The sequence below is a fragment of the Bombina bombina genome, chromosome 3 (assembly GCF_027579735.1).
Source record: "Bombina bombina isolate aBomBom1 chromosome 3, aBomBom1.pri, whole genome shotgun sequence".
Taxonomy (NCBI): Eukaryota; Metazoa; Chordata; class Amphibia; order Anura; family Bombinatoridae; genus Bombina; species Bombina bombina.
In genome coordinates this window covers 231,070,599-231,085,144 of record NC_069501.1, presented here as the reverse complement: position 1 = coordinate 231,085,144, position 14,546 = coordinate 231,070,599, and the positions used below count along the sequence as shown (strand labels likewise).

Here is a 14,546-nt window from a genome sequence, read left to right as displayed (position 1 = left end):
TATTCTGTGAATTCTTGCACATGCTCAGTAGGAGCTGGTGACTCAAAAAGTTTAAATATAAAAAGAATGTGCACTTTTTTTAATGGAAGTAATTTGGAAAGTTGTTTAAAATTGCTGCTCTATCTGAATAATGAAAGTTTATTTTGACTTGAGTGTCCCTTTAAGTTTTGTAGTAGTGGCAACCTTATCTAGCTGTGGGTAGGAATACACTGAGAATTTCTCAGTGCTCATTTAAAAAGAAAGCAAGTAAGTTGTTTGCTGTTTACTTTGATTTAACATATTTCTTTTTACAAATGGAGCACTGTTTAATATCCCTTTAAGGATTTTCCTGCAGGTCACAGACCACTAATGACAATCCCAAATAAGCTTCTAAGTCCCAATGGTGCTACACATTTTAAATAAATCACTAAAATGAACATGTCCTATACTGTAATCCTCCTAAGATGTGTGCACAAAGACAATTGTCTAAAAATCAGACGCATTGATGCAATGTCAGTTTATTATTTACTGCTTGGACATCCGCTACTCCCTGTACTTTGATACCCATGATACTTAATATTCAATACTTAAGCCCTTCACTGCTGAGCCATTTCTAACCACTGTGCTGAAGCTGTTTTTGGTCTTTTTCATATCAATTTTTTCTTTGAGTTACCCAAATAAATTATCAATTTTTTTTTGCTTTTTTCCCCAAAGAAACTCAACTACTTTTAGAAAATAAGTAAATAACAGTCTGTTTTATTGTTGTAATAAAAAACACTAAGCAGTGGGTTATAGCTAAAAATCCCTGCAGTATGTATAAGTCATTAGAGAGGTGCATTTGTTTTTAAACAAATGCAAAATCGTACTGAAAATCGGATTTTCGTTTATGGAAATTAAAACGAATATCAGAATGAGTGCACCAACAAAATTTAAATGAAACAAAAATTACTGAGGAAATTCGTCAGTATTTATTTGTTTCCTTTTAATTCATTTTAAAGGCTTAATACTTACCTTAACGAGCTCTGGAGAGAGCGCTAACCAGATCTTCTTCTTATCAGCTCCCTAGCCGTGCTAACAGGAGGCTTTGTGCGCCCAGCACCTGGGACTTGCGCTAACTTTAGTGCAGGTCCTGGGAGCCCGAACGGCTAAGCTTCCTGTTAGCAGGGCCAAGGCTCTGGCAAGAAGAGGATCAGGTTAGCGCTCTCCAGAGCGTGTTAGGGTAAGTATGTAGTTACAGGTGAACTTTTCACATGTAACTTTGAAACATTTACAACAAAAGTAAATGATTAAAGAAAATTCTAAACAAAAACCGATTAGTACAGGCAAATTTGTTTCCCCGAATATTCGGAATGAAAATTTTGTCCAAAATGAATTTTTCTTCCCTGCATATCTCTATTAGTCAACATTTTAAAAGGATTTGACCTTTTATTTGTTTAACTTAATTTGTGCTTGGTCCATTACTTCCTGTGACAGCCCCACAAGGGGCTGTGGGCTCTACAGGAAGGTAAAGGAGGAGCTTTCCCTTTGATGTGGTTGCTAGGAGACACCTGCACTTCAGTCATGCTCAGTAGAAGACTTTTGCTGCAAAAATCATGTAATAGTAGAACTTAAGTTTCATGATGGTAGTTTATTTATCTCACTAAAAGCAGTGGCTACAATGAAAATTTCTAAGTGCTCATTTTGCAAGAAAATAAAAAGTTGTCTGCTGTTTTAACACAATTTGTCTTAAAAAAAGCACTGTTTCATATCCTTTTAAATTGAAGAAATACCAAAATATGAGTAAAAGTGAAAATATGAAATGCAAACATGCGGCCAGATTACGAGTTTTGCGTTAGGAGCTGTGCGGTGCTAACGAGCAGTTTTCTCTCATCGCTCACTTACCTGCAGCGCTGGTATTACAGGTTTTTACAAACCCGGCGTTAAAAGACAAGAAGTGAGCGTAGAGCAAAATTTTGCTCCTTAACGCACTCCAATACCAGCGCTGCTTAAGTCAGCGGTGAGCTGGTTGTACGTACTCGTGCTCGATTTTCCCATAGACATCAGGGAGAGCCGGCTGAGAAAAAGTCTAACACCTGCAAAAAAGCAGCGTAAAACTCAGTAACGCAGCCCCATTGATTCCTATTGGGAAATAAAAGTTATGTTTACACCTAACACCCTAACATGAACCCCGATTCTAAACACCCCTAATCTTACACTTATTAACCCCTAATCTGCCACCCCCGATATCGCCGACACCTACAGTATTCTTAGTAACCCATAATCTGCAGCTCCGGACATCGCCACCACCTACATTATACTTATTATCCCCTAATCTGCTGCCCCCAACATTGCCGACACCTACATTATATTTATTAACCCCTAATCTGCCGCCCCCAATGTCACCGCAACCTACCTACACTTATTACCCCTAATCTGCTGCCCAACGTCGCCGCCACTATATTAAATGTATTAACCCCTAAACCTAAATCTAACCCTAACCCTAACACCCCGTAATTGAAATATAATTAAAATAAATCTAAATAAAATTTCTAGCATGAACTAAATTATTCCTATTTAAAACTAAATACTTACCTGTAAAATAAACCCTAAGCTAGCTACAATATAACTAATAGTTACATTGTAGCTAGCTTAGGGTTTATTTTTTATTCTACAGGCAAGTTTGTATTTTTTTTCACTAGGTAGAATAGTTACTAAATAGTTATTAACTATTTAATAACTACCTAGCTAAAATAAATACAAATTGACCTGTAAAATAAAACCTAACCTAAGTTACACTAACACCTAACACTACACTACAATTAAATAAATTAACTAAATTAAATTAGCTAAATCACAAAAAATCCCCCCCACTAAATTACAGAAAATAAAAAACAAATTACAGATCTTTAAACTAATTACACCTAATCTAATAGCCCTATCAAAATAAAAAAGCCCCCCAAAATAAAAAAAACCTAGCCTAAACTAAACTATCAATAGCCCTTAAAAGGGCCTTTTGCGGGGCATTGCCCCAAAGTAATCAGCTCTTTTACCTGTAAAAAAAAATGCAAACAACCCCCACAACAGTAAAACCCACCACCCACACAACCAACCCCCCAAATAAAATACTAACTAAAAAAACTAAGCTCCCCATTGCCCTGAAATGGGCATTTGGGTTAGCATTGCCCTTAAAAGGGCATTTAGCTCTTTTGCAGGCCCAAACCCTAATCTAAAAATAAACCCACCCAATACGCCCTTAAAAAAATCCTAACACTAACCCCTGAAGATTCACTTACCGGGAGAAGTCTTCATCCAAGCGGCAAGATGTCCTCAACGAAGCCGGCAGAAGTGGTCCTCCAGACGGGCAGAAGTGGTCCTCCAGATGGGCAGAAGTCTTCATCCAGACAGCATCTTCTATCTTCATCCTTCCGGTGCGGAGCGGGTCCATCTTAAAGACATCCGACGTGGAGCATCCTTCTTCGGAATGAATATCTCTTTAAGTGACGTCATCCAAGATGGCGTCCCTTAGATTCCGATTGGCTGATAGAATCAGCCAATCGGAATTAAGGTAGAAAAAATCCTATTGGCTGATTGGAACTTCAATCCTATTGGCTAATCCAATCCAATAGAATACCAGCTCAATCCTATTGATTGCATACGCCAATAGGATTTTTTCTACCTTAATTCCGATTGGCTGATAGAATTCTTTCAGCCAATCGGAATCTAAGGGACGCCATCTTGGATGACATTACTTAAAGAGATATTCATTACAAAGAAGCCGTCGTTTGAAGAGGATGCTCCGCGACGGATGTCTTCAAGATGGACCCACTCCTGCGCCGGAAGGATGAAGATAGAAGATGCCGTCTGGATGAAGACTTCTGCCCGTCTGGAGGACCACTTCTGCATGTCTGGAGGACCACTTCTGCCGGCTTTGCTGAGGACATCTTGCCGCTTGGATGAAGACTTCTCCCGGTAAGTGAATCTTCAGGGGTTAGTGTTAGGATTTTTTTAAGGGCGTATTGGGTGGGTTTATTTTTAGATTAGGGTTTGGGCCTGCAAAAGAGCTAAATGCCCTTTTAAGGGCAATGCCCATACAAATGCCCTTTTCAGGGCAATGGGGAGCTTAGGTTTTTTTAGTTTGTATTTTATTTGGGGGGTTGGTTGTGTGGGTGGTGGGTTTTACTGTTGGGGGGGTTGTTTGTATTTTTTTTTTACAGGTAAAAGAGCTGATTACTTTGGGACAATGCCCCGCAAAAGGCCCTTTTAAGGGCTATTGATAGTTTAGTTTAGGCTAGGGTTTTTTTATTTTGGGGGGCTTTTTTTATTTTGATAGGGCTATTAGATTAGGTGTAATTAGTTTAAAGGTCTGTAATTTGTTTTTTATTTTCTGTAATTCAGGCGGGGTGTGTGTGTGATTTAGCTAATTTAATTTAATTTATTTAATTGTTTTTAATTTAGTTAATTTATTTAATTGTAGTGTAGTGTTAGGTGTTAGTGTAACTTAGGTTAGGTTTTATTTTACAGATCAATTTGTATTTATTTTAGCTAGGTAGTTAATAACTATTTAATAACCATTCTACCTAGTTAAAATAAATACAAACTTGCCTGTAAAATAAAAATAAACCCTAAGCTAGCTACAATGTAACTATCCTATATTATAAAAGGCAAGTGTTTGTCTGAAGCCGTCATGCGCAGTACAGACAAACACTTGGCCTTAGATTGACCTCCTCGCACGCGCACCCTCAGCGCACAGAGACCTCGCACCCACACACACCTCGCACGCACACCTCCATATAGACCTCGCATAGCGCGATGAGGATCAGTTAACAAGCGTCAGAGTGTCAGGCACGCGCACCCACACACACCTCGCATGCGCACTTACCCACAGTAAACAGCAGCGCGAGACAGCACCGGCGCGAGTAGTCGCGTGAGCAAGCATCAGAGCGTCAGGCTGTCATGAGGAGGCGTGAGGCGCGAGCCTTTAAAAAGAGCGCAACGCTCCGCTATACCTCATAACCTCACACATGAATTTAAAGCTCAGACCTCAACGCTCCGCTATACCTCATTGAAAGCTCAGACTTCAGACCTCACACATATAACTGCTGGCCTCAGAGCGCAACGCTTCACCTCACAATAACAACGCTCCGCTATACCTCATAACCTCACACAGAAAGCTCAGACCTCACACATATAACTGCTGGCCTCACACATGAATTGAAAGCTCACTGATATAGAAAATAAATATTTTAGTAGGCTCATAAAAGAGGGGGAGAGAGAGACAGGGGAGAGAGAGAGAGAGGGGGGGGGGAGAGAGGGGAGAGAGAAAGAGGGGAGAGAGAAAGAGAGAGGGGGGAGATAGAGAGGGGGGAGAGAGAGAGGGGAGAGACAGAGAGAGAGAGATGAGAGAGACAGAGGGGAGAGAGATAGAAAGAGGGGGGAGAGAGAGAGAGGGGAGAGAGAGCGGGGAGAGAGAGGGGAGAGAGAGAGAGAGAGAGAGAGAGAGAGGAAAGAGAGAGAGGGGAGAGAGAGACAGAGGGGGGAGAGAGAGAGAGAGGAGAGAGAGAGGGGGGAGAGAGAGAGAGGGGGGAGATAGAGAGAGATGAGAGAGACAGAGTGGAGAGAGATAGAAAGAGGGGAGAGAGAGAGGGGAGAGAGAGGGAAGAGAGAGAGGGGAGAGAGAGAGGGGGAGAGAGAGGGGAGAGAGAGAGAGAGAGAGAGAGAGAGGGGAAAGAGAGAGAGGGGGGAGAGAGAGAGACAGAGGGGGGGGAGAGAGAGAGGAGAGAGAGAGGGGGGAGAGAGAGAGGGGGGGGGAGAGAGAGAGAGGGGAGAGAGAGAGGGGGGGGAGAGAGACAGAGGGGGGAGATAGAGGGGGGAGAGATAGAGAGGGGAGAGGGGGAGAGAGAGGAGAGAAAGAGAGAGAGGGGGAGAGAGAGAGAGGGGAGAGAGAGAGAGAGAGAGGAGAGAGAGAGAGAGAGAGAGAGAGGGGAGAGAGAGAGAGAGGGGAGAGAGAGAGGGGAGAGAGAGAGAGGGGAGAGAGAGGAGAGAGAGAGAGGGGAGAGGGGGGAGAGAGAGAGACAGAGGGGGGAGAGAGAGAGGGGGGAGAGAGAGGGGGAGAGAGAGGAGCGAGAGAAGGGGGAGAGAGAGGAGAGAGAGAGGGGAGAGAGAGAGGGGGGAGAGAGAGGAGAGAGAGAGAGAGAAGAGAGAGAGAGAGGGGAGAGAGAGGGGAGAGAGAGAGGAGAGAGAGAGAGAGGAGAGAGAGAGGGGAGAGAGAGAGGGGAGAGAGAGAGGGGAGAGAGAGAGGGGGGAGAGAGAGGGGGGAGAGAGAGGGAGATAGAGAGAGGAGAGAGAGAGAGGGGGAGAGAGAGAGAGGGGAACGAGAGAGAGAGGGGAAAGAGAGAGAGAGGGGAGAGAGAGAGGGGAAAGAGAGAGAGAGGGGAGAGCTAGAGAGATGATAGAGAGAGAGGGGAGAGAGAGAGGGGAGAGAGAGGGGGAGAGAGAGAGGGGTGGGACCACTGTACTGCAAAAAATGGCCCGTGTGAACGGGCTTTAGGACTAGTTAGTTATATTGTAGCTAGCTTAGGGTTTATTTTATAGGTAAGTATTTAGTTTTAAATAGGAATAATTTAGTTAATTATAGTAATTTTATTTAGATTTATTTAAATTATATTATATTATTATATATATTATAAGTTAGGGGGTGTTAGGGTTAGGGTTAGACTTAGATTTAGGGGTTAATACATTTAATATAAAGGCGGCGATGTTGGGCACGGCAGATTAGGGGTTAATAAGTATAATGTAGGTGGTGGCGATGTTAGGGATGGCAGATTAGGGGTTAATAATATTTAACTAGTGTTTGCGAGGCGGGAATGCAGCGGTTTAGGGGTTAATATGTTTATTCTAGTTGCGGCAAAGTCCGCAGCGGCAGATTAGGGATTAAAAAATGTATAGTGTTTGTGATGCGGAAGGGCCTCGGTTTAGGGGTTAAAAGGTAGTTTATGGGTGTTAGTGTACTTTTTAGCACTTTAGTTATGAGTTTTATGCTACAGCGTTGTAGTGTAAAACTCATAACTACTGACTTTAGAATGCGTTACGGATCTTGGAGGTAGAGGGTGTACTGCTCACTTTTTGGCCTCCCAGGACATACTCGTAATACCAGCGCTATGGAAGTCCCATAGAAAAAAGGGTTTATGAAGTTTACGTAAGTCGGTTTGCGGTAAGGCCAAAGAAGTGTGTGCAGTGCCCCTAAACCTGCAAGACTCGTAATAGCAGCGGTAGTGAAAAAGCAGCGTTAGGACCTGTTAACGCTGCTTTTTCAGCTTAACGCAAGACTCGTAATCTAGCCGAAAGTTAGTTATTGGATCATTTGCTATACATGGTGAACAGTGACATTGGAATTATTCTTTCCTAAATATTTCAGAACACACACTTTATGGTTTCATGTTTAACATTAGTTTACCTTCCTAAAGCACCATAATTACTAACAAAATTAGACAATAACATTGTTTGACAAACTTGTATGGAAAATATGATACCCAAACACACCCACGTAGTGTATTTATCATGTACAACCAACTGGGTAACACTATCTTAAAGGGGCAGTAAATTGCAATTGTAATTACAATACATTTCTATTGTGTTGCTATAGCTTAAATATATCAGCCAAGACTTATGTCTTTAAAACAAATTAACTAGCCACTGTTATAAAGTTTGTATAAAATGCATTGTTTTGTTGTTATCTGATAACTTTGAGAGAAGTCAGCTGGGTGCATTTTAAGTTTTTTTTTTTTTTTTTTTTTTTTTCAAAAGAGCTTTATTTAGTTTGTCAATCTTACAGGTAATAATATGCATACAATGAAAGAAGGGAACAGAACATAAACAAGATTAGGAATTCAAGGACTCATAACATCCTCTAACTGGTCTATAAGCACACTTTTTGAGATGTATAATGAGTAGTATACAAGAATTCCGCATGCACAATGGTTAGTTTAAAGCATATAATGAGGTTTTGTAAAACAGATGGGGGAGAACTAAGTAGTTCCCACCCGGGCGGAAAAGAAGGGGGGGATAAAAGAATAGAAGTAATAAGGGTGTAGGAGAAGCAGAGGGTTTGGGGAGTCTATCATTAATCTAGAGTGGTCACGTCGAGAGGGAGGAGATTAATTCTGGAGAGGTCTATCTCTAGGTCAAGCTCCCTAATCCGTCCAGAAGGGCTAAGAAGGAGAGAGAACATTAGGTCTCCAAGTTGTGTCGTAAATAACTTGCCAGTCGGCCCATATAAGCTCAAATAGGTCGGAGTTACCTAGATTGTAGAATATGCTTTTTTCCATGGTGTATAAATAGGCCATATGGGAGCAGACTCTCGTCCAGCTGGGGGGGGATTCTGACTTCCAGTCAGAGGCTATCAGGTGTTTGATGGACATGAATAGGTAGATACTTATGCAAGCATGATGTTTGGGAATGGAGTGAGTGCCTATGTGTAGAAGGGCTACTGCAGGAGAATTATGTAGAGAAATTCCTAATTTGGGAAGGACTCTGAAGCATTTAAGCCACAGGGGGCGTATTTTGGGACATTCCCACCAGATGTGTAGGGAGTCCCCTCTCTGACCACAATCTCTCCAACAGTACGGGGATGTGCCAGGATATATTTTAGCTAACCTGGTGGGCACATAGTACCAGTGGGCCACCAGCTTATAAAAAGTTTCAAAAAGGGTGATGCAATGTATAGTTTTTTTAGTTCGTTCAAGCGCCTGTTCCCAATCGGTTGCTGTAAAAGTTCTGTTCAGCAAGGATCCCCACTTTACTAGATGTGGGGCCAGGTCTGAGGATGGTTCAGAGTTCAATAGAGTGTAATGCCTGGAGAGGGGACTGTGGAGCCTCTCACCCTGTTTCCAGGTGGACTCCCACAAGGTTAAGGGCCGATTTGACTGAGGCTTAAAGCCCCAGGAAATCAAGAAGTTTTTAACTCTAAGATATTCAAATTTCAGAATGTGGGGTAATGCTCCATCTGCTCCGAGCTGTGAATCAGACTTAAATCCACATGCATTTTAAGTTTTTAAAATTAGATATTGATTAAATTTGAGTGCTGAATTACATGAAAAGGGAGCAAAATAAAAAAATGTAACTATATTGCAAAGTTGTTTCATTATGCATAAATAAACATGTTATATACAAATCTCAAGGTGTTTACAGAAATGAACATATAGACATCCTCTTGCCTCTTTAACTCTTGTATTACCTGCGGCAGCTCTGCGATAATTCTGTCCCTTCGCACTGGTGGAAGAACACTCATTTTTATCAGCTGTCACACGTCCTGGTGCTACAGACAAAAACTTCCTATTTGGAAAGAATGTACAATTAGATGCCTTTTGTCATCCAAATGGCGGCAATTAACACTTTATTGCAGGACAAGGAAAGCTGGTGACGCTCAGGAATATAGCACCACACTCATAATGAAAATCTGTCCTGGGACACCTGGTGCATTATATCAAATGAGATTCATAAAATATAAAATGTCTTCAAAATACAATTCTTGTGATTGCCAGAGAGGTCAAATAAAATAAAATAAAAATGCCTCTTCCCTAGCCACATTTTACTTCAACAAATCATTTTGATAGTTTTGCTATTGTGTGGTGCATATTTCATTCGTGTACGTAATCTGTAGCTGGCTATGCACTCATTTCTTGTTTGCATGTGTATGGCGCTAATGCCAACCACTTATCTTTGTTAATAAGAAATCCATTCAATTACTTGTTGTTAGTTGGTTGTTGCTATGTTTTTAATTAAATGCAAACAATTTGTTATTTTTCTGGTTTTACTAATTAAACAGACGTTTACATAAGATATACCTCTCGTTTCATGAACCAGAAAGATTTTTTAACAGTCAGCAAATAAATACGTATTCTGTGCCAATGCTTGTTTTGAGAACCACATGATTATGATCATTTTCTTAAAAGCAACAGAAAGCTTTCATACATCAGTAAATATGCACTATAATATAATATACTATAATATAATATATATATATATATACAGTCCATGTAGAATGGTACACACCAACCATCAACAGCAGCCCGGTGCAATGCTAAATAAACATCCAATGACTCCCAAGTGTATCCAGGATCAGCAGTTTCCTCAATGGGTACACAAACAGGCAACACAGGCACAGGTTCTGCAAAAAATGTCTTTTAAAGACTTTTTTTGCAGAACCTGTGCCTGTGTTGCCATACACTTGAGAGTCATTATATATATATATATATATATATATATATATATATATATATATATACAGGGTATAGATAGATAGATAGATAGATAGATAGATAGATAGATAGACATATAATATAAATTGCTTAGAAGTGAACCCTTCCAATTAGAGAGACAAAAGGAAAAAGCTTAATTAACATATTACGGTGTGAGAAGAAAAATGATGTGGCATTAGAGGAAGAGAACTTTCAAGCAAGTGTTAGGTATGCATATTCATGAAATTGCCATGTAAACCAATTACAACAGACAGATGGTGATAAACAAACTGATGAATTTCAGGTAGGATGGAGGGGGCGTCAAATCTAAATATTTCCATTATTGGTTGCCATAGAAACAATGGTAGCAGAAAGGTGGCTGTATTCATGTGCACAAACAGAAGCATCTCAGTGGCTTATTTGAATCTACCTATAAGCATACATGACACAAAATGGTGTTTTTTTTTTTTTTTTTTTTTTTTTTTATGAGTGTTCCTGTTCTTTAAAAAATAAGAAGTTTTATGCTTGTGAGCCTGAGGCATTTTACTATCCACTAGTAAAGTAGTAAGGGTGCTTCTTATCAGCAAGTTAACAATAAGTCCTTAAGGCCCCTCTGAACTTCCTGTTAAAGTGAAGGTCAATTTTGACGAATTGGTGCCCGGTTTTTAATAATCCTATTAAAAACAAGGGCCCTTTAATTCATCAAAATTGACATTTCAATCATTTTCTTCAAAAACTTACCTTTTAATCCTGAAAACTGCTCCATTGATTCCCCTGGCAGTCGGAATCCAGCTTCCTCTAATCACAGCGTTCCCCACGGGGGGATCATGGCCTGAGGGAATGCCGTGATTGGATGAAGCTGGATTTGTTATTTTGGACCCGCAAACAGGACTTGCGACGGGCGGAGGAAGCGCTGAATCGGCTCTCAGGATTAAAAGGTAAGTTTTTGAAGAAAATACTTGAAATGTCAATTTTGATGAATTAAAGTGCTCTTGTTTTTAATAGGATTATTAAAAATTGGGCACTAATTCGCCAAAATTGACCTTCACTTTAACATCAAGATCAAAATAAACAACTTTATTTCATACAGAAAAATAATTATCTGTCCCTTTGTCACAATTCACTGCTTGTGCACACAGATCCTGATGTCATCCATATAGTAAACCTCAAAAACATATCTGCAAATGTAATTTTAAGTCTTTAATACGGTTATCTAAAGCCTATCTTATTTAAAAATGTAAAAATATGATTGATCAAGTGTGCCCAGCATTCTGATGATTATATTTTAGTTGTAAACAAGTCTCAGAATGTTATGTAATCTGCAATGGATTAAAGTAGGAAATTACAGTTGTTATAATTATTTTGCTTGACTTATACTGGCTGTAAACCTTGAAACTTTTTTCTTTCCTCTTTACATTGCGTAGAATGTATTGACATTCGATGTTTGTACTCCTTGAATTGAACCGTAATAAAAATTATTAAAAAGAGGAAATACAGTTTTTTTGTGGACACGAATAACCTTGAACTTGAAAATCCTGAGAGACATATGCAAAACAATTCCTACAACTCTTCTAATGGATTAGAAGTGAACCTAAAGTTAGTTTGTAGCAGTAGTGACTTTCAACCTGAGAGCTCGTGCATCTGGCTCGGGAATCACCGGAAATTAGGATGAATGCACAAAAAATAATTAAGAAATGGGTTAAAAACTAACACTATTTGAACATTACTAATCACTACTTTTATTTTTAGGGAGAGTAAAGTCAAAATTAAACTTTCATGATTCGGATAGAGCATGCAATTTTAAACAACTTTGCAATTGACTTATGTTATCAAATTTGCTTTGTTCTCTTTGTATCTTTTATTGAAGAGTAGAACTAGGTAAGCTCATAAGAACTCAGGAGTGTGCACGTGTCTTTAGTACTCTACGGCAGCAGTGTTTTGCAACATTGTATAACAAAGCTACAAATAATGTTGCAAAACACTGATGCCACTAAAGACACGTGCACACTCATGAGTTCTTACCTAGTTTTTCTCTAGTTTTTCTCTTTAACAAAAGCTACAAAGAAAATGAAGCAAAATTGATAACAAAAGTAAATTGGAAAGTTGTTTAAAATGTCATTCTCTATACGAATCATGAAAGTTTAATTTTGTCTTTACTTTCCCTTTAAACAGAATCAACTCCCTTTCAACTCCATACATAATTATTTACATATTTGCTTCTTTATGGCAAAGGCTACAACTATGGCAAAACACCACATCTAACAAAACATCATATACCTGGTTAAAATGTTACCTTTCTAATGATTTTCAGCCATTAAACGATTCCCCTGTGAGCTGAGTCTGCCTATCAGTATCAAAGAATGAGAACCTTTGCCTACACAGAGACTGATAGTTACACCCTGGCAAAAAGTCTGCTCAGTTTATTTATTACAAGATGCTCATCCATTAAATCACCAGATAAATATCACAGCTGGCGGGACAATGGATAACTATGTGGTGGCAAAACATTCTAACTTAGTGCATTAAATGTTTGTATTACTGACCCCAGACAACTATATCTTCAGACAACTATATCTTCAGACAACTATATGTTTCATTCCCTGCAAAAAGGTGATAAAAAGAGGAAAAAAGTGGAAGCACTGCAGTTTCTGAGAACATGTGCAAGGCTAGCAGACTCTACCTTTGTGCTTATCCCCTCTGCAATGGTAAAACACATAGACACAGCTTACAAGTGGAGCAGGTATGGTAAAAAGAGAAGAGGGCGCCTCATAGTGTATTTCATACCAGATAGGGATGTAAGCACATAAACAGTATTAGGCTTACCAGATGGAGTTGCACCGTCCTGTGACCGATGCTTGCAAACAGGCTAGCACTCTACAGCGGCTAGTACACTGTTTAGGAATTCCAAGTTGTACTTCAGAGGGGAGTTTGGTATGCTCCTGTTTTCACTAACGTACCAAAGAGGATTTCCCAATCGAAATGATGATAAAAGCACAGCAGGGTTGCTCCCGGTCGGCAAACACAACAACTTCCAAATATAAAAATTTAAAAGCAAGGCTTTATTGGTTCCAGCAATGCTTTTCTCGACCGCCAAACGGGTCGTTTCATTAGGCAATAAAAACGTTTTTATTTATCATCATTTCGTTTGGGAAATCCTCTTTGGTACGTTAAACAGGAGCATACCAAACTCCCCTCTGAAGTACAACTTGGAATCCCTAAACAGTGTACTAGCCGCTGTAGAGTGCTAGCCTGTTTGCAAGCACCGGTCACAGGACGGTGCAACTCCATCTGGTAAGCCTAAAACTGTTTATGTGCTTACACACCTATCTGGTATTAAATACACTATGAGGAGCCCTCTTCTCTTTTTACCATTTCTGCAGATCGCCTAACACACCGGGCTCAAGCAGAGCTGCCTCAAACTCACTAATTTAACCACACAGACCATCACGTCTACCATTTGAATTATCTTTTGAAACTGGTAACGCTATTAGCTTATTAACATTGGACTTCATTCATCATTGTCCAGGTGCGCCCCCTTAAGATCCTCCTGCATGTTCTTGTCTTTCATTTACAAGTGGAGCAAACTACGCTCAAGGTAAAAACATTAGCACTCTCATATACACACACATTGGAGCCATTCCTAGTCAGAAACCTTTCTATATATTATATCTCTTTTTGAGCCTTTTAAACATTTTTATCAATATGATATTTTCTTTTTACTAAAATTGTGTATATATGAGTGTAATGCTTTATGTTAATATGTTTTACATGTGTTGTCTAACTTTTATATAACTCTTTCAGGTCTCAGTTTGTGCTAATTCTTCTAGCATTTGTTGGGCTTTCGACTGAATGCTTTTGCCCTAGAATGAGCTTCAATTGGCAGCGAAACAAAAACCTATCTTCTGCTGATGAGTTCTAATAAGAACAAAACAACTGTCCAAAAGGGGTATTGTTACTGCTGCACTTAACTCCAATAGGGGTAGATACAAACAAGGTAGGGAACAGCAACCAGCAGCGGGCACGGAGCAAAGGTTCAGCCAACTCATTGATATAAAGTATAAAAGAAAAGGTCACTCCAGCCCAATAGATAAATCAATAGACCTTAATTGCTTCATGGTCCAAAAAAACAAACAACAACGTTACAGACCTCTCACAGGTCCTTAGTCATGTCTAAGGACCTTAGACTAAGGACCTGTGAGAGGTCTGAAACGTTTGTTTTTTGGGACTATGAAGCAATAAAGGTCTACTGATTTATCTATTGGACTGGAGTGACCTTTTCTTTTATACCTCAATAGGGGACTGCTGTGTTTTAACAAAGTATCAGAAGCAAAAAGCCTGAGATATTACATATCT

The 14,546-nt window shown here is 39.7% G+C and overlaps 1 protein-coding gene across 2 annotated transcripts in view; it reads right to left on the bottom strand.

The window, feature by feature from the left end:
- Positions 1 to 14,546, bottom strand: part of RAB34 (RAB34, member RAS oncogene family) — an 82,005-nt gene that overhangs the window by 64,073 nt on the left and 3,386 nt on the right. For both annotated transcript variants that reach the window (XM_053706191.1, XM_053706192.1), the window contains exon 2: positions 9,191 to 9,288. In XM_053706191.1, coding sequence (XP_053562166.1) covers positions 9,191 to 9,244 — 54 coding nt within the window. In that variant the 5' untranslated portion in view covers positions 9,245 to 9,288. The remainder of the gene's footprint in view (positions 1 to 9,190; positions 9,289 to 14,546) is intronic.